This window comes from Chelonoidis abingdonii, chromosome 25 (genome assembly GCF_003597395.2).
Source record: "Chelonoidis abingdonii isolate Lonesome George chromosome 25, CheloAbing_2.0, whole genome shotgun sequence".
NCBI classification, from domain to species: domain Eukaryota; kingdom Metazoa; phylum Chordata; order Testudines; family Testudinidae; genus Chelonoidis; species Chelonoidis abingdonii.
Genome location: NC_133793.1, coordinates 8,811,954 through 8,839,419, shown reverse-complemented (window position 1 = coordinate 8,839,419; position 27,466 = coordinate 8,811,954). Strand labels below are relative to the sequence as shown.

The 27,466-nt window shown below is 45.2% G+C and overlaps 1 protein-coding gene across 1 annotated transcript in view; it reads left to right on the top strand.

The window, feature by feature from the left end:
• The window catches only part of RUNX3 (RUNX family transcription factor 3), a 120,887-nt gene that overhangs the window by 39,150 nt on the left and 54,271 nt on the right, over positions 1-27,466 (top strand). Inside the window, exons 3-4 of the mRNA XM_032789524.2 lie at positions 20,309-20,553; positions 23,020-23,176. Coding sequence (XP_032645415.1) covers positions 20,309-20,553; positions 23,020-23,176 — 402 coding nt within the window. The remainder of the gene's footprint in view (positions 1-20,308; positions 20,554-23,019; positions 23,177-27,466) is intronic.

Genomic DNA, 27,466 nt, shown 5'->3' with positions numbered 1-27,466 from the left:
ATGTTTACACCAAATAGGGGAGCAGGTGCCAAAAGGTCTGGCTTCGCCCCCAAAAGGTGAGGTAATGCATATTGTTGTAGAATGCGTTCAACACTGAATGACAAAGGAAGAGGCCAGGGCAATACTGGTATGGCAAGTTCTACAGGATGCAGACAGGAACTCATCTTAACAGATGGGGTTTGTCTTTTTAGAAGACCTGCTCCAGTTCAATCAGGAAGTCATTCAGGGATTGCCCTGGACTGGGTTATATGGGTTCACAACGGTTCCATCCGGCCTTAGAATCTTAAATGGAGGAACCCCGTCCAGGACCAGGGCAAGTGGGAAATGTTGGCTAAGGGTTATTTAGAGGAGCCCTTTGTGCCCTGGAGAATTTTATGGCCACACGTTGCCCTTCTATAAAAATGCAGCTGACTTCAATGGCCTCAAATGGGAATGATGCTGTCTGTGCGCCAGGCAGCGTGTCCAGCCCCGACTGGAGCTAGGTTCGATTTACCTTGCGTTCTGAGCGTACAGTAAATGCAGGCTGTCCTGTTGAAACCAGGCAAGACTTTTGTATCAGAAGCCCAGCCCTTCTCCTTTCGTGTCTGCCCCAAAGGCCTGATCCAAAGCTCATTAAAGTTAACTGGAGGATTTCCATTGATCTCAGCGTGCTTTGCGGCCAGCTGCTGAGTATCTCTTTCAATTTTGCCATACACAGTAGAATTCTGGACACCCAGTGCTACTCCCTCCTCTTTGGGTGCTGCCTTTCCTTCCATCATGAGTGCTGGTCCCATGGCATAGTGACTGAGAATAAAATTCCACCTTTATTCCTACACTTGGAGCATGTGTGTGAGCATCAGATACTGACGACAAATGGACCTGGTGGGTTAAAAAACCGAGGAAGGCCAGTTAGAATCGTCCGTGATCCAAGCTGCAACACGCTTCCCTCAAGTCTCTGTCCATTCAGGACCACCCCATTCTCCTGTGCTGTGCTGAGTTCTCTCTCGCTCTCTTTTCTTTTCCGTTATTTTCCCATTCTCTCGTTCATTTCTCTTTTGGAGCAACCTGTGCAGTCTTTTTGGCTTCTCGGTTTTTCATTCTTTCTCTGCCTTATTTCCCTCCTCTCTTATCCCACCCACAGCATGGCCAGCCCACATAGCTGAATCTGGACTCATTGAACTTCCTCTTGGTTAATTATGGCTCTTGGCTACTCCCTGCCTCTTTGCAATCTGCCCTTGAATGGGCTACACAGTCTGAGGCACTTTGAGTGGCTCCCCCCAGGAGATGAAGGAGGGGTTTCCATTAGCAGCTGGGAACAGTGCAGAGAATTGGAAGGAAGGCACATGTCCTTTCACAGTGACTATGTTTGTCAAAGTGGGGCAATGCCCTAGATTCCCTTGGAATACAAACTCCACTGATGTTACCTCTCTCGGCCACAGCTTTGTCTTCGGCTCCTCTCCTTGGTTCTCTACCTTTTCCCCTCCCTTATTCCAGTCCCTTTCTCCGCATCCCCACTCTGTTTAGATCAATTTCCCCACCCCATCCTACTCACCGGCTCTCACATTAAATATCACAGGGATCAATGATACATACACAACAGCTGCTCTCATGGTTTTTTTTCAGTAGAAAGTGCCCCCCCTACACACACACACACACACACGCGCGCGTGCGTGCTCTGGCCCTGACCCATTCCTTTCTCCAGCAGAATGGCCCAGAGATCTGTGCAGCAAACTGAACCGAGTGAATTTGAAACGCTGTCTATTAAAGCCATCCCAAGCATCCAGTCTCGGGTTTCCTAATTTCCCCAGGGTTGCTTTTGGAGTCAGTCAGTCGTTTTACATTCTATCTTTTTGTACTGTGCTTGTATTGCCCCTAGTCCGGGTCTCTGAGAGGAGGGACTACACACTATCGCAGTGCAAAGGAGAAGATCTAGCCCCGAATGGCTCATTTTAGTCCTGTGGCTTGGCTTATTCTTGTGCCATTTTCTCGCCATTCTTTCTCTTCCTCCTTTCTAGGATGAACCAGAGCACAGATTTTTGCCTGTAAATGTCATTTTGCAAGTTCTCTACCTGTCCTTGCTCTGCAGAAGAAATACCAGCTGACCCGAAATCCCTGTTGCATTGCAAACTTTGTCTGAATTTAAAGGAAATGCTGAAAAACCTCCCACAGATCAGTGCTCATAGGCTGGGCGATGTGACAAACCACATATACCAATAATAAACTCATTGTTATTTATACTGCACCCCTTCCACTCCCCTTCTTCCCCCCCCCCATCCTCGCCGAGGCGCTCAGAGTTCTGCACAACAGTTCAAAGGTGCTAAAACAACATAATCGTGTTAACGGAAACCACCCTCTGTAAACAACAGAGGAGATTAATCCAGTGGAGTCCAATGCAGGAGGGAAGAGGATGGGAGTGGAAGAGGATAAATATGGGGGCCTGTAGCCCCAAAATCATGAGGGTAGAAGGGATGGTTTTATGTGGGGAGAGTTGGGCTGATACAGATGTCAAGAGGGAGTGGTTGACTCGCCCCTGAGCCAGCAAGAGCTTGATTGGCTGCTGTCTTTGGGTCTTGAGGGGTACAACACTAGTTGGTTTCACCACCTCAGCTACAAGGATCATGGCCCAGACCCTCAAAGATACTTAGGAATCAATGTGAGTTAGGTGCCTAAATACCATAGAGAAACTGGGTCGACGTCCTGAAGACACATCGATGGGATTCTTAACAGGCAAGCAGTGTCTGGGCAAAAATATACATCAGAAATGTCAATGGCACAACTCCCATTAATTTCAGCGGGGCCAGCGTTTCGCCCCAGGTCCTTAGCCTCTCAATAAGCAGGTGTGGCAGCCTCTTCTCTTGGCCTTCACACCCGGGATTGATTAAACCAAAGCCCTCCAAGCAGGAGCTTCTCGTGCTTGGGCTGCAGAGCCAGCCTCTATAGTCAGGGTTTGGAATAGACCCACATCCTCTGGATTGAGCACAGAGGGGAGCACATCACACGCACTGGCCTGAAGTGGAGTATAGGGACTTGACAGAAGTGACGATATCCTTATAATAGCTGCTTCTGTTACTCTAGGGCCAGATCATTCTGGCACATCCAGGGGGCAATATCATCCAGCAATATCCACAGGGTAGAGACTGATCTTGCAGAATCCACAGGGCAAGAGATATCTAGTTGTCTATAGGCTTCTTATGCTGTGCTCATAATCATCAGTGCATTGAGAAAACTCCACTGCTTGCATAGAAATGATCTCCCACTTCTGGCTCTGCACTGGCCCCTGTTCAGCACAGGGCCCATGAGCTAAGCCTATGCCTCCCATTCACACATTACAGGAACTGGCAATGGGTCTCCGTGTCGTTCATGTTAACTGCTGCTATACAGAGATGCAAGAGATAGCAGCTTAAGTGCACAATAAGTTGTATTGATCCTGCTAAGCTAGGATGACTGGATAGCAAGTGTGAAAAATCAGGACCGGGGTGGGGGGTAATAGGCATCTATATAAGAAAAACCCCTGAATATCGGGACGGTCCCTATAAAATTCTGCCATCTGGTCAACCTATGCTAAGCCCAGAAACTGTGCTACGCAGACTTGAAAACCAGCTACTGAGACCTTATCTATTAACAAATTATTTACAGCCATACAGGAACAGAGCCCTCCTCTAATGATTAGTGCCAGTTAGTGAGCTTCCTGTCTTTCTCTCTGTATCCATCTAACGGCTTTAGCTTCAGTCACTATGTGCATAATGGTTAGAGGTGAGAAAAACTTTGTAATGAAACCTGAAACTTTGCTCAGTCCAAGGTTTTGTTACAGACCCAATGCTGGGCTGCACTCGGCTGAAAAGCTTGTGAATGTTTGTGACAGTTGATGGGTGGCTGAGTAGCTAGGCCTCCATTTAGGAAAGCACTTCAGCACATGCTTACGTCCAGAAAAGCTTCAGAAAAGCACTGACGCACTTTGCTAAAATGGGCAATATAAATCCAAAATAGCCTTAGTATTCAACTGTGGTTTTACCTGAATGCCAAACTTAAAGCAAAACTTAAGAGATGTGAATCCCTATGGAGTAATAAATACTTACAATTGGCACATTCCATCGATAGATCTCAAAGTGCCTACGAAAGAGTGAAAAATATTCCTGTCCTCATTTTATGGATGGGGAAACTGAGGCACCGTGAGGTTAACTGATGTGCCCAAAATCACAGCAGGTTGGTGGTGGAGCCAGGAATAAAACCTTCTTCTGATTCCTTACCTATGCTATGCTAACAGACCCTGATGCTTTCCTTCTTAGGAGTCCAAAATGGCTGAGTTTCACATAGCTTCACTTTTAGCATTCACGTGGCTTAGAAGATGATGACTGTTTCTGACTATAGGGGTGTTTTGATGACTGGTAGGAAGGTTGGAACATATTGACATTCACTCATCTGCTACCCACTGATGCTGCAGTTGTTCTTTCCCCTGAAATCCCATCTCTTTTCTCCCCACCAAGACTTCTGATTTGTAGCATCAGATCCAATTACTGTCGGATCCAGAATGCCTTTTGCAGAAGCATCCTTGACCAGATCTGGGATTATAGCATCCCCTTTTGATAGCTGATTTACCCAGGTGGAGGTTCTAAGTAATCTGAGAATATCTATAATTTAGGACACTTCTTTCCTGTCTCCTCTCTACTCAGAATTTCAAACATCTAGATTAGAATGCTGGGGACTGAATTTTTGTTCACTTGCATATCAAAGACTTTTATATGGTATTGCAAGAGCAAGGTATGGATTTTGTTTCCTCGTTTTTGGCTCTGATGGGGTGTTGGCGGCTGCATGATTTTGGCTGAACCCATCAGAGGTTGGTTTGGAAGTTTGCTGAAACATTTCTTGGGTGGTTCTGACTTTTAAGTGTCCTGTCATCCACAGACTAGTTATATGAGTATGGTATATTCACACATGGTTACATAGCTGGTTTTGTTGGTTCTGTGCTGTGCAGCTACCACAATGAAGAGGCCACAACATATGTTTGAGATGCCGTATTAAACTATAACATCATGAGTTATTTGAGCTTCCTGTTTGATACTAATAACTACAGCAGGTTACCACAAACCCTAGCCAAGATTTTCAAAAGTAGGTAGTGATTTCAGAAGCCTCCGTTGTGGGGTGACCCACTTGAAACACCTCAAAGGAGCCTGATTTTTCAGAAGATGGGTGCTTCACATTTACTGAAATTCAGGCTTCTTTTCAGCTATGTCAAGTTAGGAACCCCAAGGCTAAGCCACACAAGAACACTAGTTGCATCTCAAAATCTTGGTCATACTGAGGGTGGCATAGGAGCCTAGGTGATTGCACTGGTATTTACTTTCTCGCCATGCATGAATGACTCTTTCAGAGTTCATCGTCTGGTCAGGATGAATGTGAAATCAACCCATCTACAGGGAGCAGACGGTGTTCTGTGATGCAATGCCAGACTTGTCCCATGACTTGATGAGAATGAGTCATTGGTAGATATTGAAGCATTGTGTCTCGCTAGTCCTGGTTTCCTTAGTCCTTCCACATTCTCGTCCTTTGTCCTGTCAGCTCGGTGAGGTTAGTATGAATGAAGAACAATGTATTCTATTACTATGTGTGCTGATAATCTTCATCCCAAAGGGCTTTATAAGCTTCAGACTGCCCTCCCTATGCCACCATAGTGCAACCACCTCTGGGATGAAATATGGCAACTAGTTAGCAGGCAGCAAGACCACCCAACAGCATAGGTGCTGGAGCTAGGGATTCTTGGGGTGCTGCTGCACCCCCTGGTTTAAAATGGTTTCCCTCACATACAGGCTTTGCAGTTGGTTCAATGTCTCTTGGCACCCCCACTCTACAAATTGTTCCTGCGCAACAGTTTAGAGCCAGCTGTAAAGAATGCCATGTCCCAGGGAAACTGTGTGGTGAATGTAGGGCAGCAGAATGGGATTATTCAATTGGAATCTGGCTGGAACACTAGGATTATCTCCCATTGCTCTTGGGAAAAGTGCCACCGAGTGTGCAATGACCTCACACAGGCAGGAGCCCGTTTTTTTTACCTCCCATTATGGACTTAACTTGGCAGGATTGTCTGGTGATTAGAGCTGAGGATTGGGAATCAAGGGAATGGAGGGGGCCATTAATTTGTTGTACAATCCTGAGTAAATCCTTGCAGTCTTCTCAGCTTCTTTTTCCCTAATCTGGCAGATGAGGATAATAACACTGGAGTAGTTTTGTGTGGCTGTGGGAGATCTTCTGACGCAAGGTGGTGTGGAAGTGCAAATTCCTGTTACAGCTGAAAGATGGCGTCTGCCACAGCCCCTTGTGCATCCTGGGGCACTGGCTCAGTGCGGAATCCCAGGGGAGGGTACCACCTACTGAATGACCAACAATCGTCATAGTAGCACCTTGGTGTTCCTTGAGGGTCACCTGACTAAGTAATGACCCAGCCTGATCCTGCCTGACTTGGGCCATCTGAAGAGATCACAATCTATTGGAGATGGCTGCAGACTCTGCTGGTAGCAGATGATCTGCTGGTGGATAGCAGCCAGGGCAGTTTCCTGAAAGCCGTAGCAACCGTCTTGTACAAGAATTGGCTCTAGGTGTCCTTTCTGTGTCCAAGATTATTACCATTATTTATTCATATTAGCGTAGCCCCCAGGAGTCCTAGGTATAGGCCAGGACCTCATTGTGTTAGGACAACAGATTTCCATACCAGCCTCAAATGGTGTCCCAAGATCTTGCCCCTCTGCTGCACTGGATGCCAGGGGGCACAGACTTGTTGACCTATGTTTCTATGACATCCACCACAATGGGATCCTGATGCGTGATGGGAGCTATCACATTATAAATAATAAACTATAACTCTGTTTGTTTTGACTCCGCTGTACTTTTTCGTTCCCATGTGACTTTCACTTCCCTTTCTCTCATCCAGATATTTCCTCTTTCTCTTTCCTTTGGAAGTTTTCTTTCTTGCCCTTTTTGGAGGGCTCAGCATATTGCCTCTGCAGATCACAGATCCTCGTCTACAGTGCGGATTTTCGGGACATCTCCCAGTGTTGCTCTACCACCAGTGCTAGCAACGCTGGAAGTACTAATATAGCCTGGCTGCCGGTGATTTGACTATTGGGTCGACCACACCTACTGTGAACAGAGCGAGACATCAGCGGGTTCCAAATGCCAGCGGCTGGTTGACACTAGCATCCTACAAAGCGACTGTAATGGCAGGGGGGTTGATACAATCTCGACTGCATCCAGAGTCAATGATACTCAGATGTATCTGAGAGTCAGACATATCACAGTGTGGATTTCAAGGACTCTGGACTTATGCCAGTGTACCTGAGGGAAAAATCTGGCACAGCATGTGCATATGCATTTCAGGTTGGAATGCGGTGTTATTTATCATACACCTTTGAGGCAAATGGTGTCTCCACTATGGGTGACCAGATGTCCCAATTTTATAGGGACAGTCCCGAGTTTTGGGTCTTTTTCTTATATAGGATCCTATTACCCTCCACCCCCTGTCCTGATTTTTCACACTTGCTGTCTGGTCACCCTAGTCTCCACCCAATCGTGAAATTCACCACTTTTACATAAGGGCCAGCTCAAGATGTTATGCACCAGTTAAATTCCACTTAAATCCATAGAGAAAGACACCCATTAATTTCAGTGGGCTTTGGATCAGCCCCGTAAAGTCCCATTTCCATTAGCAGCCCTTGATCGCTTTCGAAAGGGCTGTTCTGTCTTTAGGTGCTTTGTTAGCCTTCAGCACAAATAGTTCATTTTCTCTTCATAAGCACATTCCTAAAAGAAAGTTGGGATTTCATTCTTTCATTATTTGAATGGCCTTACCCCTGTGCTCACTTGTTTAAATCAAGCATAAAGCTTGAACTGTTCTTTGAATATTTATGACTAGTTTTTATCTCATGCCATGCATACAAAACATACTTGATTCCTTTCCTAAAAGTTTTTTCAAGTGCAAAATTTTAAAAACATGTGGCTTTTATTGCAGGCAGGAATGGATAACAGCATTCCACACGTAACCACATTAAATGGAACAGTAATATTCATGTGCGTAAGGGCAAAAGCTGCCTTGTTTCCTATTTGCAATTGAACTCTGAAATTAATTAAGAACTAAAAAGGGACTGACAGTCATTAGGATCTTTTTAAAAAGAGTGGGAGAAGCAGATGGGACCCACACTCAAAAAACCCCTCGACCTCACTGTCAATTGCACACAGGACGTGTAGACTGAGGAAGTGTAACCTTAATTGTTATGTAGTGAAGGGGGAGGAGAGTTCTGATGACAGGGGCCTAACTGACTTCAAAGCACAAGTCTCAAGAAGTGGAACTGGGGCTTTTAAGTCACTTAGATGCTTTTGAAAATCCCACCAAAATGATCATCCATTTTGACTGGGTTTCAGATCATCTTAAACATTCATCCTAGGGCAAAGGGCAGAATGCTCATGCCTGTGACGGCTGTGAAGAAAATAGCACCTTTTGGGTGCAATTTTCTAACTCAGTGGTTTGCGCATTGGCCTGCTCAACCCAGGGTAGTGAGTTCAGTCCTTGAGGGGGCCACTTAGGGATCTGGGGCAAAATCAGTACTTGATCCTGCTAGTGAAGGCAGGGGGCTGGACTCTATGATCCTGCCCTGAAGGGAAAGCAGCTACTAGGCTGATTGGGGAAGCAGCTGCAGCTGGGCCATGCCCCAATCAGGCCTCAGCTGGCCCTATATAAGAGGCTGGGAGCCAGGTGCTTGAGTCTTTCTCTGGCTGTAGAGGGAGATGGGCCTGCCTGCAGGGAGCTAGAGACAGGGTACCTGAGTGAAGCAGGGCTGGGGAAAGGCAGAGGAGCCAGGGAGCTCCAGCCTGGAAAGCCCCAGGCTGTAACCTAGCATGGGGTTAATAGGTACTGGGGGTTGCAGAGGGCAGCCCAGGGGTAGGAAAAAGCAGCAGTCCAAACCCAACTTTGGCAGGGATGAGTAGACTGATACTGCAGTTTGCCCCAGGGTGTGGGGGCTAGATGATGAGTGGCAGTAGCTGTGTACTGAGGTGAGGTAGGGGTTCCCTGGGGAGGGGAGACCCTAAGACTTAGGGATTACTGCCAGGGGGCAGTGCCCCAGATAAGGGCACCAGGCCCAGGAGGGATATGGGGGGCCTAGTGGGACACTGGCCTGCAGAGGGTGCTCCAAAAGCTGGAGAGCTAATTACCTGAGACCACCAGCAGAAGTACTCACAGGGGTGAGTCTGCATCATTAATGACCTCTTTCACATAGCAAGCCTCTGAGTGTGATCCCCCTTATGCATTAAAAGCACTTTTTATATATATAACACCATTATAAATGCTGGAGGCAAAGCGGAGTTTGAGGTGGAGGCTGATAGTGTGTGACTGACCCATGTAATAAACTTGTGACTTCCTGAGGGGTCCCAACCCCCAGTTTGAGAACCCCCATGGTAAAGAATAGAAGATGATTCTTCTGGCTCTCAGACACACATTTTAACCACTAGAGCAAAGAAGACCTACTGGCCTTGCAAACCCCTACGGTGAAATTCTGGCTCCACTGAAGTCAATGGGAATTTTGCCATTTACTTTTGGGGCCAGGATTTCACCCCTAGGATCTTAAAACTCCAGCTGGAGGGAGTCCCCCTGCTTCTCACTGCTGCTAATTATAAAAATCCTTCAATTGGAGCCTGGCTGACAATTCTGTTGATGACGCACCCACCAAAATGAAACTGAGTCCAGTCTCTGAGGCCTGCTGGCTTCTGAAGGACTAATGGGAGCAAAGACTTGGTTTTGATGGTCAGAAAAGCAGCTCTGAGAAGGGAAGCAGGCCCATTGCATGAAAAAAGGACCATTCCCACCTCAGCACATTTTCTGGTGTAATCAATTGCACAAACACTCATGTTCAAGCAGATTAAGACTCTTTGGGACAAATGGATTACTGCACTTTCTGTGCACCATGCAAGTTCACTGAGTCAGTGGAGTTGTACATGGAGCTAATCCCAGCCCAGGAGCTGATTTCTTACTGTTTGCCTTGCCTAGACAAACTCCCATTGACTTTTGCTGGGTGCAAGGACCATCTTTTAATTCTGTGTTTGGGTAGCCCCTGGCACAGTGAGATTCTGATCCATCTCTGGAGCTCTTGGGCACTGCCACAATTCAAATATTAACACTATCTGATCTTTCAAAGATGGAGGCACTCTGGGGTTATAAAATGTCACAGCCTGTTCCCCCTTGGGCCCAGCCTCTGTTGTTTGATTTATGAATGAATGGCACATCCCTTTCCGCACATGCTACTCTCAGATCCCGTCCCTTAACTGCAAAACAGATCCAGACACCCGAATGGCCCTGCTGAGAGATGTTTGCTCCTGAGAGCTTTGGGACACAGCTTGCAATGAATTTTTAATAGAAAGCTTCCTATAGACCATGCATTTACTTCCTTGATGTTAAAGTGAATAGATCTGCTGCTAAATACCAGCTCAATTGAATTAAAAACTACAGAGGATATAGTAAGTGAAGTAATCCCAGCAAGCAATGATTTAAGGGCTTGCTGACCTCCCTGGCACAGGAACAGTAGCTTTAAAGTATTAAGTATTTTAGAAGAGGCACATGCAAATCCTAGGTCTTATTCACTGTTAACATTTTCTAAAATGCACTCGCTACCAAGGGGGAAAAGCTTAACTAGTAAGAGCTCTAAAACCTATTTCCCACATGTTGATACTTACTGATTTGTGAAGGAATAAAGAATATGCTGAGAGGAGAGCGAAGATCAGAGACTAAACGAGGTCTCTCTGTAGCTCCATTCTTGCCATTTCCACCGCAGCCTCAGGAAAGAGAGCTTGGAAAATTCAGCTTTTCCTTGCAAAAGGAAGGACGAGGCTGAGTTTGTGAAGGATGCGTACGTTTCTCCTTACTGTAAAGCACACGTGGGGCCTGATTTTCCTCCCACTTCCACTGGTATAAATTGGGAGTGACTCCACTGAAAAGAATAAGGACATGTTCTTGTGAGTGAAAAGGGAATCAGGCCTGTAAACTTCTTTTGGTGCTGAGGGTCTGTTGGGCCAGGGGTATTCTCTGGATTGGGTGTTTGCTTTGTATCCCCTTTGCAAAAGGAGCCACCAGGCTACCATGAATTGGGCACTGTGTGTCTCAGGATGGGCACCTGGCTCCACTGGCCACCTTGCTGACTGCTGGGCCTGATCCCACATGGCTTTGCACTTTGTGCTGTCATTCAGACCAGGGCAACCTTTGTGTAAAAGGCTCCCAGATCGGAGCCGGAGCATTTGGCACCCTTGTGCACTCACTTGGCATGGGTGCAAATCAAGAAATAAGGTGCAGGGCAATGGTGACTCAGGCTCCTGGGGCTCAAGTCTGCCCTCAGTTACATGGGTGCAAATCAAATGTCACCAGTGCATCTGAGTGCAGAACTGAGTCCATAGGGTCTCAGGGAAAAGGATCAAAAGCCACTGATTTGAAATAGCTTGAATTTACTGCCTTTCTAGGCAGGTTACAGAGCTCATCTTTTTCCCCCTAGGCAGCTGAAAACAAGAGGGAGAAGGGACAGCAAACCAGAGGGGGGAATTGTTGGAGTGGGAGGAGGATTTGAGCATTTTGAGTTGCATGTCTTGCTAGCACTGGATTATGTTAAATTGTTCTGTCGCCCTTAGGGTATATTTGGGAAGTATTTACAAGTTGTGTTAGGAACACCTAGAGCATATAGTTAGATTCCCTTTTTAGCACATGCATAAAGCTAAATCAATAAAGTACCAATATATTTCCAATGAAAAGTCTTGGCAGCACCTATGACACTCAGTCATGGACCATTGGGCTAGGTGTTGAACAAACGCAGAACAGAAAATTTACAATCTAAACATCTACTGCATCTCATTTGTAAATATAGACAGAAGGTAACCCGTTGCCCTACAGTCCGTAGGCATAACTCCCATTGCTTTCTGTGGTAGATTGGTCTGTGGGATCACCTGGTCCAAAGTTAGGAAGCTGGAGGCTATTTTCAAGGTGCTTCTTTTCTTTCATTTTGCAGGTTTCCCTTTAATCCCCTCACAGAAGCCACCTTGCCTTTCCACTTGCTCTCTGAGCTCCTGCTTCCTTAATTCTGCATGTTCCCATGAAACCTGATAAACAGCTCTGTTCATCACGCTTATTACATGTGTGTTCTCAACAATATGGTCATTGTCTTACAAAATGAATGGTCCTGTCACTTGTAGCTTCTGTAAACAGGAAAACAGAACTTGTAACTTTTCTGTTGTAGTTTGTCTTCTGGGGTGGACTGGTTTGTATATGTTTGTTTGTTTGTTTTGGCTTTTTGTGTCTGTCTGTCACATTTTAGGAATAATCCCTTAAAATTATTAGCAGAAACTTGTCTTTAAAGAAAAGAGAAGGGAATTTAAAACAATCAAATAAACCTCAAGTATCAGGATTTTACTTTTGAATCAGATAAAACAGACACCTTTTAAAATTCTAACCTAATTTTTCTTTGGGAAATGCTGAAAAGGCTTTAATGGTCGGGTTTCTAAGCACCCACAATAGAAGACAGGTTATCAAATGTGCTCAGCCCTCCGTTTCCCTACAAGGTGGTCTGGTCTTTTGAAAATCTAACCACTTGTTTAGAGGCCTAAATGTGAGCTAAGCTCCTTTATAGACGGACTCTAAATGCCGTATTTTTTTTCCTTTAGCTTTACCATTCACCCAACACAATCCAATTATCTCTCTGCTGATGTCCTTAAAGTTTGAAAAGAGACCTTTGTTCTTAAAGATAAATATTACTTTAAAACTAAACGATACAGTATTTGACAGTGCACACTCAACCTTCATCCTCACATAGTGACTACCATTGAAATCATTGATAAAAGGCAGCTAATATTTTTAAAATAATGTATTTAACTTGGCTGGCTAAATAGGATTTGTATCTGGGTGATTTTACCTTAGCACAACTGCACTTATCCTGTTCTCCATCAAGTCATGGTCCTTTTGCTATTAACTTCACTGGGACTGGTATCTTCTGATTAAACTTCGAGCTTCTTTCAAAGCTTCACAGTGGACTCATGCAGCCTGACAAAGCGGTGCAAACCTGACTCCAGTGTAGACGCAATTATTTAAGACATTTAAGCCAAATACAAGCTGCCATGTACAAGATCAGAGAGAAAAGATGAGGGTGGTAATCTCTTTTATTGGACAACCTTCTGCTGGTGAAAGAGACAAGCTATCCAGAGCTCTTCTTCAGGTCAATATCAAACAGTCCAGAGACAGCCCCTTCTTGGCTATTTTGGGGTTTGATCTATGAGGCTCAGTGTTAAAATAAGGGTTTGTACATTACACACTATAAAACAAGTCTGTTTCTCTAATAGGATCATGCACAGAGGTTTCCTAAAGCTTTCGGAATTGCACCTTTCAGATGATTGTCTGTCTATCCTGAATTTAACCAGCTCTCTCTGAGTTACTCTCCCTGAGATATGACAGGCTGGAGGCTTTCAAAAAGCAGCCAATGAAAAGGCCCAAAGACACAGACAGCTTCCATCGCCTGTCAGCCAGCCCTCCGCCCCCGACCCTAAAGCAGGACACAGCCTCTTCGTGGAGTGTGTTACCCAGTGTCTCTTCACAAGGGTGGAGAGTGGGATTTGTGCACTGGGCAGAAAATGCCTGAATAATCTTTCAGCTCCTCAGTGTAACTGAACCAACCACGTTTGCACGCTGGAAAAGAATCTTTCAAACAGATCAGAACCTACAGCCCTTGGTGGGTTTAGCTAAAATCAATGATTTCATCTAAATACCTTCCCAACTGTAAAACCCAGCTTCCAGCCACCCACCTTCAAACAATTTACCCATAGAGATCGGTTTGTTTGTTTTTTTAAACTGTTTAGACTATAAAGAAGCATCGAAATATGTTAACGCAAAGATCCTTCTAAGTCGCTCCTTACCTGAAAATAAAATCCATCTACTACATTCCTCGGTAGCCAAAGCAACAGGACCGATTCAACCACAGGAAACTCCCCATGGGTCTAATTCCGAACTGCACCGAATAGGGTATAAACGGTAATTCGGTTTAATCGTGTATAATGCGTGCACGAAACAGGTAGAGCTGGCCTTGAAGAGGCTAATGAGGTGCAGGATTTAAATGCCCGAATATATTCAAGAATTTCCCTTATTAAAATGATGGTAAATCTGTTGCAGAATAAATCAACCTCTGTTTTAAAAAATACCAGTGCATTCGGTATGCAGCAACTTGTTATTGAAGAGAAAATTGTTTTCATGCTAAATGTATTCTTTAAGGGGGGGAGTTCTGATTGGTATTACATTATCTCTCCATAAATACATGCTGGTTAAGGAAGGCATTGCCTGTAGGAGTTGGGGGTGTAATAGGCGATGGAACCATAAGGGATTAACTCCCCTCCCCCATGTTTCAGGTATCAGAGCGGTAATCCTGTTAGTCTGGATCTGTAAAAAGCGACAGAGTCCTGTGGCACCTGATAGACTATTGAAGCATAAGCTTTCCTGGGTGAATTCCCACTTCCTCAGAGCTTATGCTCCAATACTAACAGTCTATCAGGTGCCACAGGACTCCTTGTCCCCCCTCCCATGTTTGCAGGTCGTAGGGATGCCAACAGGATCCCCACACCAAGCACCGCAGGTCGGAGAAAGCAAACGCGGAGCTACAGGGTTAGAAATGAGAACAGAAGGGGTGGGTGAAACGTGTCTCCATTGCAGGGCTCAGCGTTGGCTTTTGCAAGGGACGTGCTACTAGCGTAAGGGAATGAAGGTGATTTCATTCCATCGGGCATTTTAATGAACGAGGGGGGAAATTGTAAAGCCTCTACAAGGAGCTGGCTCGTGGGAAAGCACCGTTGGGTTTATTTCGTGCTCGTACCCGAGAATGTCGGTGGAGTCCAGGCTGCTTGGGGAATATGTAGGCGTTATTTGGTTCTCCCCCCTCCTCTCCACTTTCTGTTTGGGCTGTCTTCTCAAAATACCCCCGGGCACGTACTGGATTTAGCACCCTGCGAACTTGTGTCCCTGCAGAACTGAAAAGAGAGCAACCGTCTGCCCCCAAGGCGGTTGAAGTGGTAGATTTCAAAGAATATTTGCTCGCCAAGCAGAAAAGGGGATTGGGATTGCAATGGAAGGAGGGAATATTTTGGTAAAAGCCTCCGTTTCTTGGGAGAAACCTGTAGAGCAACTGGGAAATGAGGCAACTAGCGGAATCACTGGAAAATGTGCTCCCTGCAACTGACTTTCTGCATTGTTTGCCATGTTGTACGTAAGAGCAGTCTGTAAAACTCTCTCTGTGTGTGTAGACACACTCACACCATTTTGTGTGTGTATTGCAGAGAGAGAAAACCAGCATTTGTCTCTGGCTTCTCCAGTGAACCCACTCAGGTGCATTAAACCCCTGATGAAATTCTCGTGAGCTGCAACGCATAGAAAATATTAGACACGAGAGTCTGGGGTATCTTATTTTTTTTAAATTTTATTATTATTTTAAGCATGGAGTTAAAGTGCAGCTAAGCGTTTCAGGGGGTTAATTGGGGAATGCCCTGGAGCTGGCACTGAGAAAGTTTAGCTGTGAGATTCGGCAAAGTCAATCGCTTGGCAAATTTTATTTGCTCAGATTAGCAGATCAGAGCCATTCACAATCAGTGAAAATATCAGCGATCGTTTATGATTCACACCACTTAGATCTGGATCGTTCGAATCCGTTTCCACTGGCAGGACGTTCCCAGCTGGTACCGACCATTTTAAACCGCTTCCTTTTGACGCGAGGAGTTTTAGTGGCAGATTTCGATCACTGGAAAGAGATTGAAAAGTTAGACATTTATTTTCTGCTTTAGTCTCTAAAAACCAGGTGCTCCAAAGAGCTCGGCTTCTATTCAGGCAGCTAAATAAACCAGCCAGGTTCTGCCCTGGCAGCTGCTGAGTGAGATTTTGACAATCTGGCAACTTCTGTGAGGCCAAATCGTGGATAAAACCTGCTCTGAACAAAAAGTTCCTGTTGGAAAAGCAGCTGAGCTCGCTGTAAAGAGACCCCCCCACACACACATCTCTTTCTCATGATATTAACCGGGAATAAATCGGGGGGAAATAAATGTATCTAGTTTAACATAAAAAGGAACAAACAAAAAACCCCAAATAGATCGAGTTTAAATGTCAGAATAAATTCTGAACCCCGGAGGAATGTTCCTGTATTCCCCCTCCCGTGCGGTTGATCCCAAAGATTGCGGCAAATTCAGCCTGTAACACAAAGTTCCCCTTTTGGGGGAAGTCTATGGGAGCTTTCAAGGGGCAGATGCTGCTCTCCAGGTGAAGGAGCCAGTGTCTGTGTCTCTCCTGTGCGGAGAAAAGGGTCGGTAAAAGACTTTCTCGGGGCGCTCCGCCGCGTCTTCGGGGAGCACGTTGCTTTTAAGCCCGGAGTCGGACTGGACAAAGCTGGCTGGGCACAGTGGGAACCTCCTGGCTGCAGAATGTAACAAGCATCCTGCTGTTAGCATGGGACTAATCGAGGGAGCCAGGTTCGGGGGCGGGGAAGAGGGATTGTTGGGGAGACGTGGGGGGCCAACGGGGTGAGGGGCTTTGATTCTGCACAAGCTAGGGAACGGAGCCGCCCCGAGCTGGCAAAGCTGCTCCCAGTTGCCCGGGTCCCTTTTCTCTTAGGGCCGTTCACACGTGGCTAAAGCGCTAACTAGCGGCTGAGTCGGAGAACTTCACTTCCTCCGCCGTTCAGCTTGGGTGTGGCTGACCCGCCCCTCCAGGTTTTCCAGCGCGCAAACGTGTGTGTGTGGGGGGAGGATGACACCCCCCCCCAACATCTGTGAGCCCCTTCCTCGCCCCCTCCCCCCAAAACACGCCCTTTAAGTGGAGCCATGGAGGAACTTGGCTTCGTTTGCAGATACCCCTTCTAAAAAAAATCTTTGGAAGAGAGATCATTTGGGTCACATCTACCCAACCCCTGCTGCCAGGGCTGTATTCAAATCTCTCCCCGTTACTGGGTTTGTAAGTATACCCAGACATTGGTGCTTTCTGTGGAACACGGCTCTGTCGATTTCTTTTGTTGTGGAAAACAACAGGAGTGATTCTACGGACCTCAGACTTTCACCTAAAAAGGGAAAGAATTGCAGCATTGTTAAGGGTTGATTAGACACGCACGTCGATTACAATCACAGCTGTGAGACAAATAGAAATCTGTTCTTCTGGATTTCTCCCTTTGTGATTTCATCCAGCCGTCCGCCCCGTCCCTCCTCCGCTCCGCACCCCCATTCAATTATCCACGATTCTGTTTCAAGATGGTCTAAGTTTGAGGTTTCTTTTCATTTAATGTTCATTACGGAGAAGTCTAAACACACACACACACGCACAGAACAGCAACTTTCAACATGAGCATGTTTGGATCCGTTTTACTACATAACCAAACCATTCACAGAGATCAGGTTATTGAAAAATTATAAATTGGCTTGGAAAAAAATGTTAAGCTTCGCGAAATTGACACGAGTTTCTTCTGTTTAACAAACACTGCGATGTTGGCTCCTGAGTCAATTTTCTAGATTAGAATTCTGTACCATAGGATCAAAGTAAACAATCGTATAAAATGATATGGAGAAAAGGTTCCAGGGAATGGATAGAAATTGGAGGGATTTGGAAGACAAAAGCCCCTAATCGAGTTCAATGTGTCGGTGCAGCAGCAACCTCAACCTTCTTCAAGTATCTGCGACCTCAAAAGAAAAGTGTCTAATAACCAGTGGTTGGTTTTTTTACATAGTCCAACGAACAGTTTACCCAGCCCAGAATCTCAACAGTTTCTCATCCTGTGTAGACTGAATGGCTTGCTACAGAGAACATGCCATGTGCCATAAAGGAATTTGTAAAATCCACCAGAGAAGCTGTTGAAGTAAAGCAATCGATTTACCTCCCTGGACATGATGGTGCAGAAATCTAACGTCCTTTTGGAAATGTCAGCTGTTAAACTGTGTGTGACGGTGCTTTAATTTCCATTGGACACATTAGTATTATTTGTGTTCAAATGTGACAAAAACACTATTTGGTTTTATAGACTATTCTGCGGTGCATTTCGTTGTAGCGGTTTTATAGTTTATTAGACAGACGATTTATCTGTTTAAAAAAACCTGTATGCAAACATGAAACAAAGACTACAACCGCTCAATTAATTTTATTCTCTCACAGAATCAGTATCATTTTTGCCCCCTACAGATTTTCTTGTTCAAATTCCATTTTGAAAACATATATTTCCCTGGGTTTAAATCCAAACAAATGCATTGGGAAGGATCATTATTATTGTTTTAGGAGTTGCTAAAATAGACATTATTTTGCTTTTGTTTGTTTTTAAAAAGGATAATAGTAAATAGGACTTTGTCCTGAAACGATCGGCTTGTCCATCTGTGCCTGTGTCAGTTTCACTCTGGCCCAGTAGGATAGTGGAGGAAGCGTGTTAATAAAAGAAAAGCCCCCAGACTCCTTTGCACAATGTATTCTTAGGTCCCTATGTCAATTTCCGTCTGAAAATGCAGTGCACACTGGCTAAGCTGCCCGAGCTGTTGCGGGGATCAGACTGATAATGAGGGCTGTCGGTTGTGTTCTTTTGGTGTTACACACACAGCAGTGAGTTGATCATTAGTAAATAATCCCTGGATCTTTTTTCCTTTTGAGTTGGACCATTTTAAAAACTCCTAGCAAATCGGTCAGCCTCGCTGCCATCTCGCTAGCGCTCTGCGAAAGGGTGGCCTCTCTCTGCGGTTTCTTGGAGAGGTCGAGTCTCGCTCGTTTCTTATTTTGACCCTTGGACGCTTTTTTTTTGAGGCGGCAGGGCTGCGTGTCGGCTCCAGACACGTTTCGCTGGCGGTGGCAGCCGTTTAGCTGCCTAGCAGCCGAGTTTGCAGGGTGGGATTCAGACGGGCATCTAGACGGACTCTCGGCTTAAGAGCCACGTGTCCCTGCAGCGTGTGAAACTTTGGGGAGACTCGGAGACAATTGCCGCAACTGTGGCGTCCTTGCACCGTGCTCCGTCCCGCAATAGGTGAGGCTATAAAGCAACGTTTTAATTGGCCCCAGCCACTTAATGAAGCCCCGCTCAATGGAGCGCTCTGTCTATGCGTGTTTTTAATATGCCACCGGTCCGCTAGGTGCGTCCTCCTTCCAGGCTGGGGCTTGGGGGCGTGGCTTCCCGCAGAGATCCCGCCCCCTTGCCTCCTCGCTCCGCCCACTCCTCTCCTTGCTTCTATCGCTTTCCCAGGCAACGTGTGCAAATAAGGGTTCCCGGCCCTTCCTCTCCATTGGCGCTTCTCCCCGTCAGTCAGCGAGCAGCTCCGCCCCCGGGCTTCTTTGAGTAGATAGGGTACCTCGGAGTCTGCCTGCGAACTCTTTGGGCTGGTTTCAGAGCTCGGAAGGGCTCTGTGGTGAAAGGGGGCAGTGTCTGCCATTAAAAAACCCACCACCACCTGCGAGCCATAGCAGTGGGGGTGGGGGAGCCCAGCTGTTCAGGATTGGTGCCCCACACCCAGCGAGGACTGTGTTGGGAACGGGCCGGAGAGGACGGTGGAGCTGTTTCTGGGACTCGCTTGGGGGTTGGCGGGGGCGCGTCTCCTCCCAGACTCGCTGCCTGGTGGCTGGGCCCTCGGGTGCCAACTCAACTCCCGCAGCGCTGCACCTTCGGGGGCAGAAGTTTGGCTGGAGGAAAGCCCCCAGCGACCGCGCACCGATTTACAAAGCGGCTTCAGCACCAGAGAGGAAGGAAACGTCCCGGGACCGAGCTAGGGCTCCGGCCAGCTCCCCAGCAGAGCGCACGGAGACCTGCCCAGTGCCAAGGGACCCGTGCGCGCCCGGGCAGACTCGCCCAGATCCGGCAAAGAGGGGGACTCGCTGCCTGATTCCAGGGCCGGCTGCTGCAGGCAGGGAGGGAGGAGAGAGCCCAGGAGCTCGCCACCCGAGCCCTGTCTCCACGGGACGCCAGCCCGGCGCCGGAGCCCACGGGAGACCCTCAGGAGCCGGGGTGCCCCTTCGCCCCAGCTGTGACTCGACCTTTCCCCCGGCTCCTTTGGCGTGAGGAGGAGGCGAAGGGCGCCGCGGGTCCCAGCCCCTGACAGGGCGGAGGCGCGTTTCCTGAGCGCAGGTCACACCCCGACTCCCTCGGCCGCTTCTTCTTTTCCTGCTCTCTATAAAGCGCTGCCCCGAGAAGCTGCATCGGACCTGGCCGGCCCCTGGCTTGGAGAGGGAAGCGGCGCGCTCCGGGCGCCTCTCCCCAGCTCCCCCGGCCCGCCAACCCCCTGCGCCCCTCGCTCGCCGGCTCTCTAACGCCCGCTGTTGTGATGCGTATTCCCGTAGACCCCAGCACCAGCCGGCGCTTCACACCTCCCTCCACGGCCTTCCCCTGCGGTAAGATGGGAGAGAACAGCGGGGCGCTGAGCTCGCCGGCGCCCGGCTCCAGAAGTCGGCCAGAGGTGCGCTCGATGGTGGACGTGCTGGCGGACCACGCGGGCGAGCTGGTGCGCACAGACAGCCCCAACTTCTTGTGCTCGGTGCTGCCTTCGCACTGGAGGTGCAACAAGACCCTGCCGGTGGCCTTCAAGGTAAGCCAAGGGGCGGGGAGGGGGAAGCAGATGTTTCCAGAGCTGCCAGATGTGGCTTCTTCCAAAGGGCTGTGTCTGATTCCCCTGAGCAATGGCTGGGGACTGGAGGAGAAGGGCGCGAGGCTTTTTTTTAGTGGGGAGAATCTTACCTACGAAAATCAACCTTAATATTTACACTCCAGCTCCCGCCTCACTTCCATTTTAAATCAATTCTGCCTTCACTTTCGGGGCGCGTATTAATTTTTAATCAAGCTTTCGCGCTGCCCTGCGGTTGTAACATCTCCGACAGGGTTAGGAGCTCTCAGGGAACTCTGAAGTTTAATGAGAGTCGAGGCTAATTACCTAAGTGCAGGGGGGGAGATCTGCTCTGAAATAATAAAGGGAAGAAGTGAACTGCAGAGACAACTGGGCTTCATTAAAGAGCAGCTTCCATGTCGCTTCGCCGTGGCGTTTGTCCCGGTTGTAATTCACTCACTCAATTGGCTCCTATGGGATATTTAAACATTAAAAATTGGCCGGGTTTCTGTTTCTGGATGTATAGACTGAACTGGGGGAGGGGGCACTATACGAGGAAGAAAGCTAGCGGACAAAAGTGACAGTCACCTTACACAGACCAGATCTTTCACCACGGATCAGAGAGACCGCAAAAGTCTGACAAAGGAAAACCAAATATTTTCCCTTATTCTGGATTCATGATCAGGCCAAACAATACAGGCGAAAATAAATCTTTCGCGGTCAACTTTTGAACGCTGATCCCTTAAGAATTTATGAAGTTTCTCGTCAGATTCTTAGGAAGAATGGGAGGGTGTTAAAATATAGACATGGAAGAAAACCAAACAAAGCAGGAGCTGAAGGTTGGAGTTAATAAAGAAGAAGGAAAGCCTTTTAGAGCGCTGTGTTGCAGCGGCTATAGGCTAGCAAGAAACGACGACACAGAAAAGGTTCTTTATGGGGACACATATGTAATTTTTTGGGGCTATTGCAAAAAATAATTATAGGTGTGCGGTAGGGAGATGTGGCTAGAAAATGGATCTGACCTGAATGGATGGAAAAGGGAGTTAATATAAAAATGATATAAAGAAACTGAAAACCAAACCCAACACATTCAAACCGGTGTTATTGTGTTTTGGGGGCGGAGGGAAGTGATGAATGATCGTTTAAAACTCCAGTTTAATTTCTTTTACTCAAATGATAGCCCGACAAGAAAGCAGCCTGAGCAACAGCGATAGATAAAACCAAAGGGGCTTGACATCATTGGTGCAGATATTTTGGGAGCACAAACGTTTAGCAAATTAGCCTGGGGAAACGATCGAAGTCAGAAGATACATTTCAACTGTAGGAGTGTAAATATCACTTTTGAATGCTGTCTTCCCTCTCAAATCAAGAAAAGGCTGAAAAAGAAAATTCACCCCTGCTTAAAAACCCACGAGAGATATTGAAAGTCTTTGGAAAAATATGAGTTCCTTTATTTCTGGCTTTTCCAAAATTCTAAAGCTTAGCAGAGCTACAGCCAACTGAAATCAAAGCGGAAACCTGGTAGGTTTCGATCCAAGGTATTTAGAGGGAAACTGTCGTTTTGCAAATAGGAAAAAAATGAGCCCTCTTCGCTTGATGTTTTCAGGATGTTGCAGCCCCTAAATTACATGGCTTTTAAAATATTCTTCAGCTCCAGCGGTTTATTTGAATCCTTTTGCAAATAGATATTTATATAAACGAGCGTGGGGCAGAAAAACTCCCTTTGGCAATTCTTTTAAAACGAATCCAGGCTCGGCTGTATTTTCTAGGATTGAAGAGAATATTTTGTGTCGGCTTCCATAGGTGTTTAGAATAACATGCACCTGGCCCTTTTAAGGACTGAAATTTTGACAAGATTTGGAATATTCTGTGGGGTTTTCTGTTAAAACTGTGTTGTGGTGTGTATAATAGACAGCTTAGCTTCTGAAGTGGAAATAAAAGAGGGAATCCTCGAGTATGTAACTGAGTTACATACAATGAAATTATTGACATGTAAATTCTCTTCCATGCTTGGATAGCGCTATTAGCGATCATCGCAGGGGGATTATATCGAGAGAGATTTCTTACAAGATAAATCCGGCTGTTTTCACTCAGGCAAAATTTTCACTGAAAATTATTCACATTTTAACAGTATTTTGACTGACTTTAAAAAAAAAAAACAGCCCAAGAATTTCAAAATATACAAATCCACCTATTAAGAAAACGGAGATTATTCAGCTATCAAGACACAATTTGCCAGGTTTATGTGATGAGAGGAACTTGAATTCTTTTGAAATTTCTTAAAGAAATATATTTCAGTTTTAATTTTTTTAAAAAATCAATACTTTTTTCTACTCAGAATGACAATTCCTCCTGTCTGGTTGCAGAATGATGAGCCTGCTTTGATCAGCTTAATAATAATTATTACTAATAATGAATAGTATAAAATAACTTTGTTGCACTGATCTCTAGGTGGTAGCCCTTGGAGATGTACCTGATGGGACTGTAGTCACAGTCATGGCTGGAAACGATGAGAATTATTCTGCAGAGCTCAGAAACGCCTCCGCAGTCATGAAAAATCAAGTGGCAAGGTTTAATGACCTCAGATTTGTTGGGCGAAGTGGCAGAGGTAGGTAACTGTCACCTACGTGACTGTACAATGCTTTGATTTTAAAGCAGCTGCAAATCAGCATGGAGATCGCTTTGTAGCTGTGGAATGGCCTTCTAAAGTGTGGGGAGGAGGGGAAATCATTTATAACGATGTGTGATTTCATGAGAGGCACCAGAATTGCCAGCTTTTGAAATGAGCGATGCAGGACTTAATCGTGCTCCCAATGAAGTCAATGGAGGTTTTGCCACTGCTTTCAATGGAATCAGAATTGGGCCCTTTCAGTTATTAGGGTCAGTACATGCTGAATTCCACTGCTTTGTGTTGCAGCTATTCTTTTGGCCTTTACCTACATTTATGCACAAAAGTCATACGTCAAGAAGGAAAGCAATCTATTTTTAACATACGAAGCTGTTGATTTGTAACCTAAATCTACTTGCTTTTGTCTTTCACCCTTCCACATTAAAATTGCACAAAAAGACATGTATCCATTTTTCCAGGCTGCAGGCCTGATGCAAAGCCCATTCAAATCTGTGAAAAGATTCTCGTTGGATTAGTCCATAAATGCATAGCAGCGTAAAGGTCCAAATGTCTCTTCAGTACCACTTTAAACACAGTAACTTATACTGTGTCTGTTCAGGATTTATAAGAAGGGAAGTAAATATTTGCAGTGGCTGAACATAGTCAACACAAGCTTATAATTATTACTAGAGCTTGTAGATGGAGAGTTTGAAGTGTGAGTAATACTATTCCCCTACCCTACCCTCACCCCTCAAAGAAAAGGAAGTTATTAGTAAAATATATTGTTGAATGTTATAATCAATTTACGGTACTTCCAGGTTAAATGCTAAACTTATTAGAGGATGAGTTAAACAAACAAACAAAAGATTTGAAGCCCTTGTGAAAAGAAATTCCAGAGTGCAGTATATACCATGACATAGTGTCATGTTCTAAAGGTGTGAGACCAACCTAATTTGTTAAATTTAATAGTTATAGGACATTAAAGCAAGACAAGTTCAAATTAGAAATAAGGCACAAGTTTTTAACAGGGAGAGTGATTTACCATTGGAACCAACTACCAATGGAAGTCTTCAGAGCATGACTGCAGAGAAGATATGCTTTAGTCAAGCATGTTATTAGTCTTAATGCCGGATTAACTGGATAAAATTCTATGGCCTGTGATATACAAGAAGTCAAACTAGATGATCTAATGATCCCTTCTGGTCTTAAAAAGCTATGACACTATAATTTAATCTTAAACTAATCATAATGCATAACTTTTAAAAACAACTATCAATGAAATGACATTGTGCTATATCACTAACTACAATTCTAAACTCTACAGCAGGCCAGACTACTTTGGAAGGCAAGTATTATATCCCTTACCGTCATGCATATTCATTGCAGCCATATTTGACATAGAATTTTAAAATTTCATCACCAGTAAACCCTGCAGATTTAAGCAGTTCGTTCTTCTCAAAAAGTTAAACCCAATATTTTAATGGCCGTATGGCAGTGTTTTCTCTAACTTTTCAAATGTATACATACAAATGTCAAAGATATTTTGGCTTCTCAGCATTAATTAAAACCAGCAATGTTAAAAATTATTTGCATGTAATAATTGTTTACTTGTTACTCTTTATGAAACTGGAATAGTTTACATTCTTTCAGACATTTCCGTTTTCCTGTTGGCTCCTTTTCCAAGTTGCAGATTTTCTTTAAAACTCTCCACTTAACTGGTTGCAGGTTGATGGACGGAAAATGTTTTTCTTTTATGAATTCAGCTTTCATTTCTATAGTCAATTATTCTCTTAGGCTCTCTCTTTTGTTCATCTTTCTTACACAAATTTCCAACCCGAATGAGTAAATGATGGATTCTCTGTAACTTGATGTTTTAAAAATCAAAATTTGAGGACTTCAGTAACTCAGCCAGAGGGTAGGGGCCTATTACAGGAGTGGGTGGGTGAGCTTGTATGGCCTGGGATGTGCAGGAGGGCCAACTAGAGGATCTTTCTTGCCCTATGAATCTAACCCAATCTCAGCCTGACTCTTGAATTCATTAGTAATTTTCCTCTGAAACAACAGGAGTTTGCTGTCTCTTGAAAGCACTTACGTGTACAGTCTGTCTCCCAAACCATGGACCTGATCAAAGCCCATGAAAATCAGTGGAAAGGCACCCATTGGCTTCAATGAGCCTTGGGTCAGGCCCCATGTGCACTCATGACTTAGGCACATATGTCAAGACTAGATCCTAACATGCTGCTTTCCCTGAGCAACAAGGAAGTCAATAGGAGTTTGAGAGGGTAGAAGCAAGAATGCACAACCTGGGCCAAATTCTTCTCTCTTCGATCTAAAATAACTCAACTGACCTCAGTGGAGTTACTTGGAATCTGCACTGGAATGTGTGTCCGTTTTCTAATTTATCTATACCTCACTTATCTGTGTGGTATGTGAAAGTACCTGTGTACATGCTTAACTTTAAGCACGTGCCTACAATTGAACACCACGCTTAAGCACTTTCCCAAATAGCGAGGCTGAAAGCAGAATTTGGCCAAATATCTTTTTAAAAAATTAGTGATAGAAATGATTTCTGTCAGGTTTCTGCTTTCTCTGTCACACTTTGCTTTCTTCTGTTTGAGCTTTTAAATCTCTAAGCGGGCCAGATTCTGCGCTTGTCTACACAAACAGAAATCTGGAGTGTTGGATGTGAGCAGAATTTGGGCCTCTGATTCATGTATGTTTCCGTGTCAGCTATAAGAGAGATGCATGAATTGTATGTGTAAAACCCGATTAGACCGAATCTACTCCAAGATCTCATCATACCAGATTCTGGTATATTATTATTATTTATTATTATTATTTATTAAGGTAACACGGATAGGCGCCAACTGGGATCGGTGCTCCAAAGAGTTTACAGTCATAGACAAGACTGGGGGGGGGGGAAGAAAAATATACTTACTCCCATTTTACAGATGGAGAACAGAGGTACAGAGAGATTGAATGACTTGCACAAAGACCCTTTGAACATTATCTTGCTCTGGGAGTAGCCCCACTGAAATCAGTGGAACTCCTTATGGAGTAAGGTACTACTCAATGTGAGTAAGGGCGTTTGAAATCTGGCCCATAATTAGCAATTTGCCCGACATAGGAAGCTTGGAGCGTGAACTGAGGCCTTCTTATGCAGTCAGGCTGCCTAGCATGATTGATGTTGTGCATAATAGTGTGTCTGGGGAGGGAGATGGGTTGAAATTGCCCAAGTTGTACTTGTTCTAGTCTGTCACCAAAGAAGGATGGGAATGAGTAAATTGATGCTGAGTAATAATAATAATCATTGTTTGCGCTAATTAATGCAATTCATCTGAGGATCTCTACAGTGCTTTAGGAACACTAAGCATCGCATATTGCTATCCGATGAATACAGGTTGCTCCCACTGAAGACAATGCCCCTAGTGAGGAAGGAAAGTGTTATTATGAACCCTATGTTACAGAGGGTGAAACTGAAATTTGGAGAAGTCAAGTAATTTGTGTAAAACAGGCAGAGCTGGGAAGAGAATCCAGGGTTTAAATCTCCTAAATGTCCAGACTAGGCATTAGACCAGACTGATCATCTGAACGTTAGTGTTCATGTATTTGTGCGAAGCTTCATACCAAATAATATACTGGAAGACTTTTTTGCCTCCTGTTCTGTTTGCGAATTGCGTGCAAGTAGACAGATATTGTCTCTAATCTTATTGTCTGTAGTTGAACTTGCTCCATGAATAAATTCTACTAATAATTCCTGATCTGTAAGTTATTTCACTGAGAGTATTTTGTTATGGGATGTTCTCACTGCGTTGGCTAGTTCTGATTGGATGCAAAGGTCATGTCACTTTATTTGTGTTTCCTTCCCTGCATAAGTGGAACTTTTAAACATAGGTTGTGAGTGCAAATACTTGCATTTGATACTGAAATGTACTGTGGGGAGAATTCACCTCTATGCAGAAAGCCAGTAAGAAGGTATTTGCACCATTTAAGTCCTAATCTGAGATTTTAAGTGATACCCTGTGCTCTGTGCTGGCTCTCTGCATCAGGGTGAATTTCACCCTTTACATAAATATTCTCTAGTATCCATTTAAAATTGGCCATTTTCCATGAACAGTCCTGCAAGGAAATATTTTCAGTAGAATAGATGTGAGACGTTAACCCACGGGGAGAGACTCCATCTTTTTAAAATTTGAGTTTAGATGAATAAATCATTTAATTGCAATGTTTGTTTTTGTCATGGGTATCTGGGGTACGTGTAGGTTTTGGATAGGGCATCCCTTTAAAATT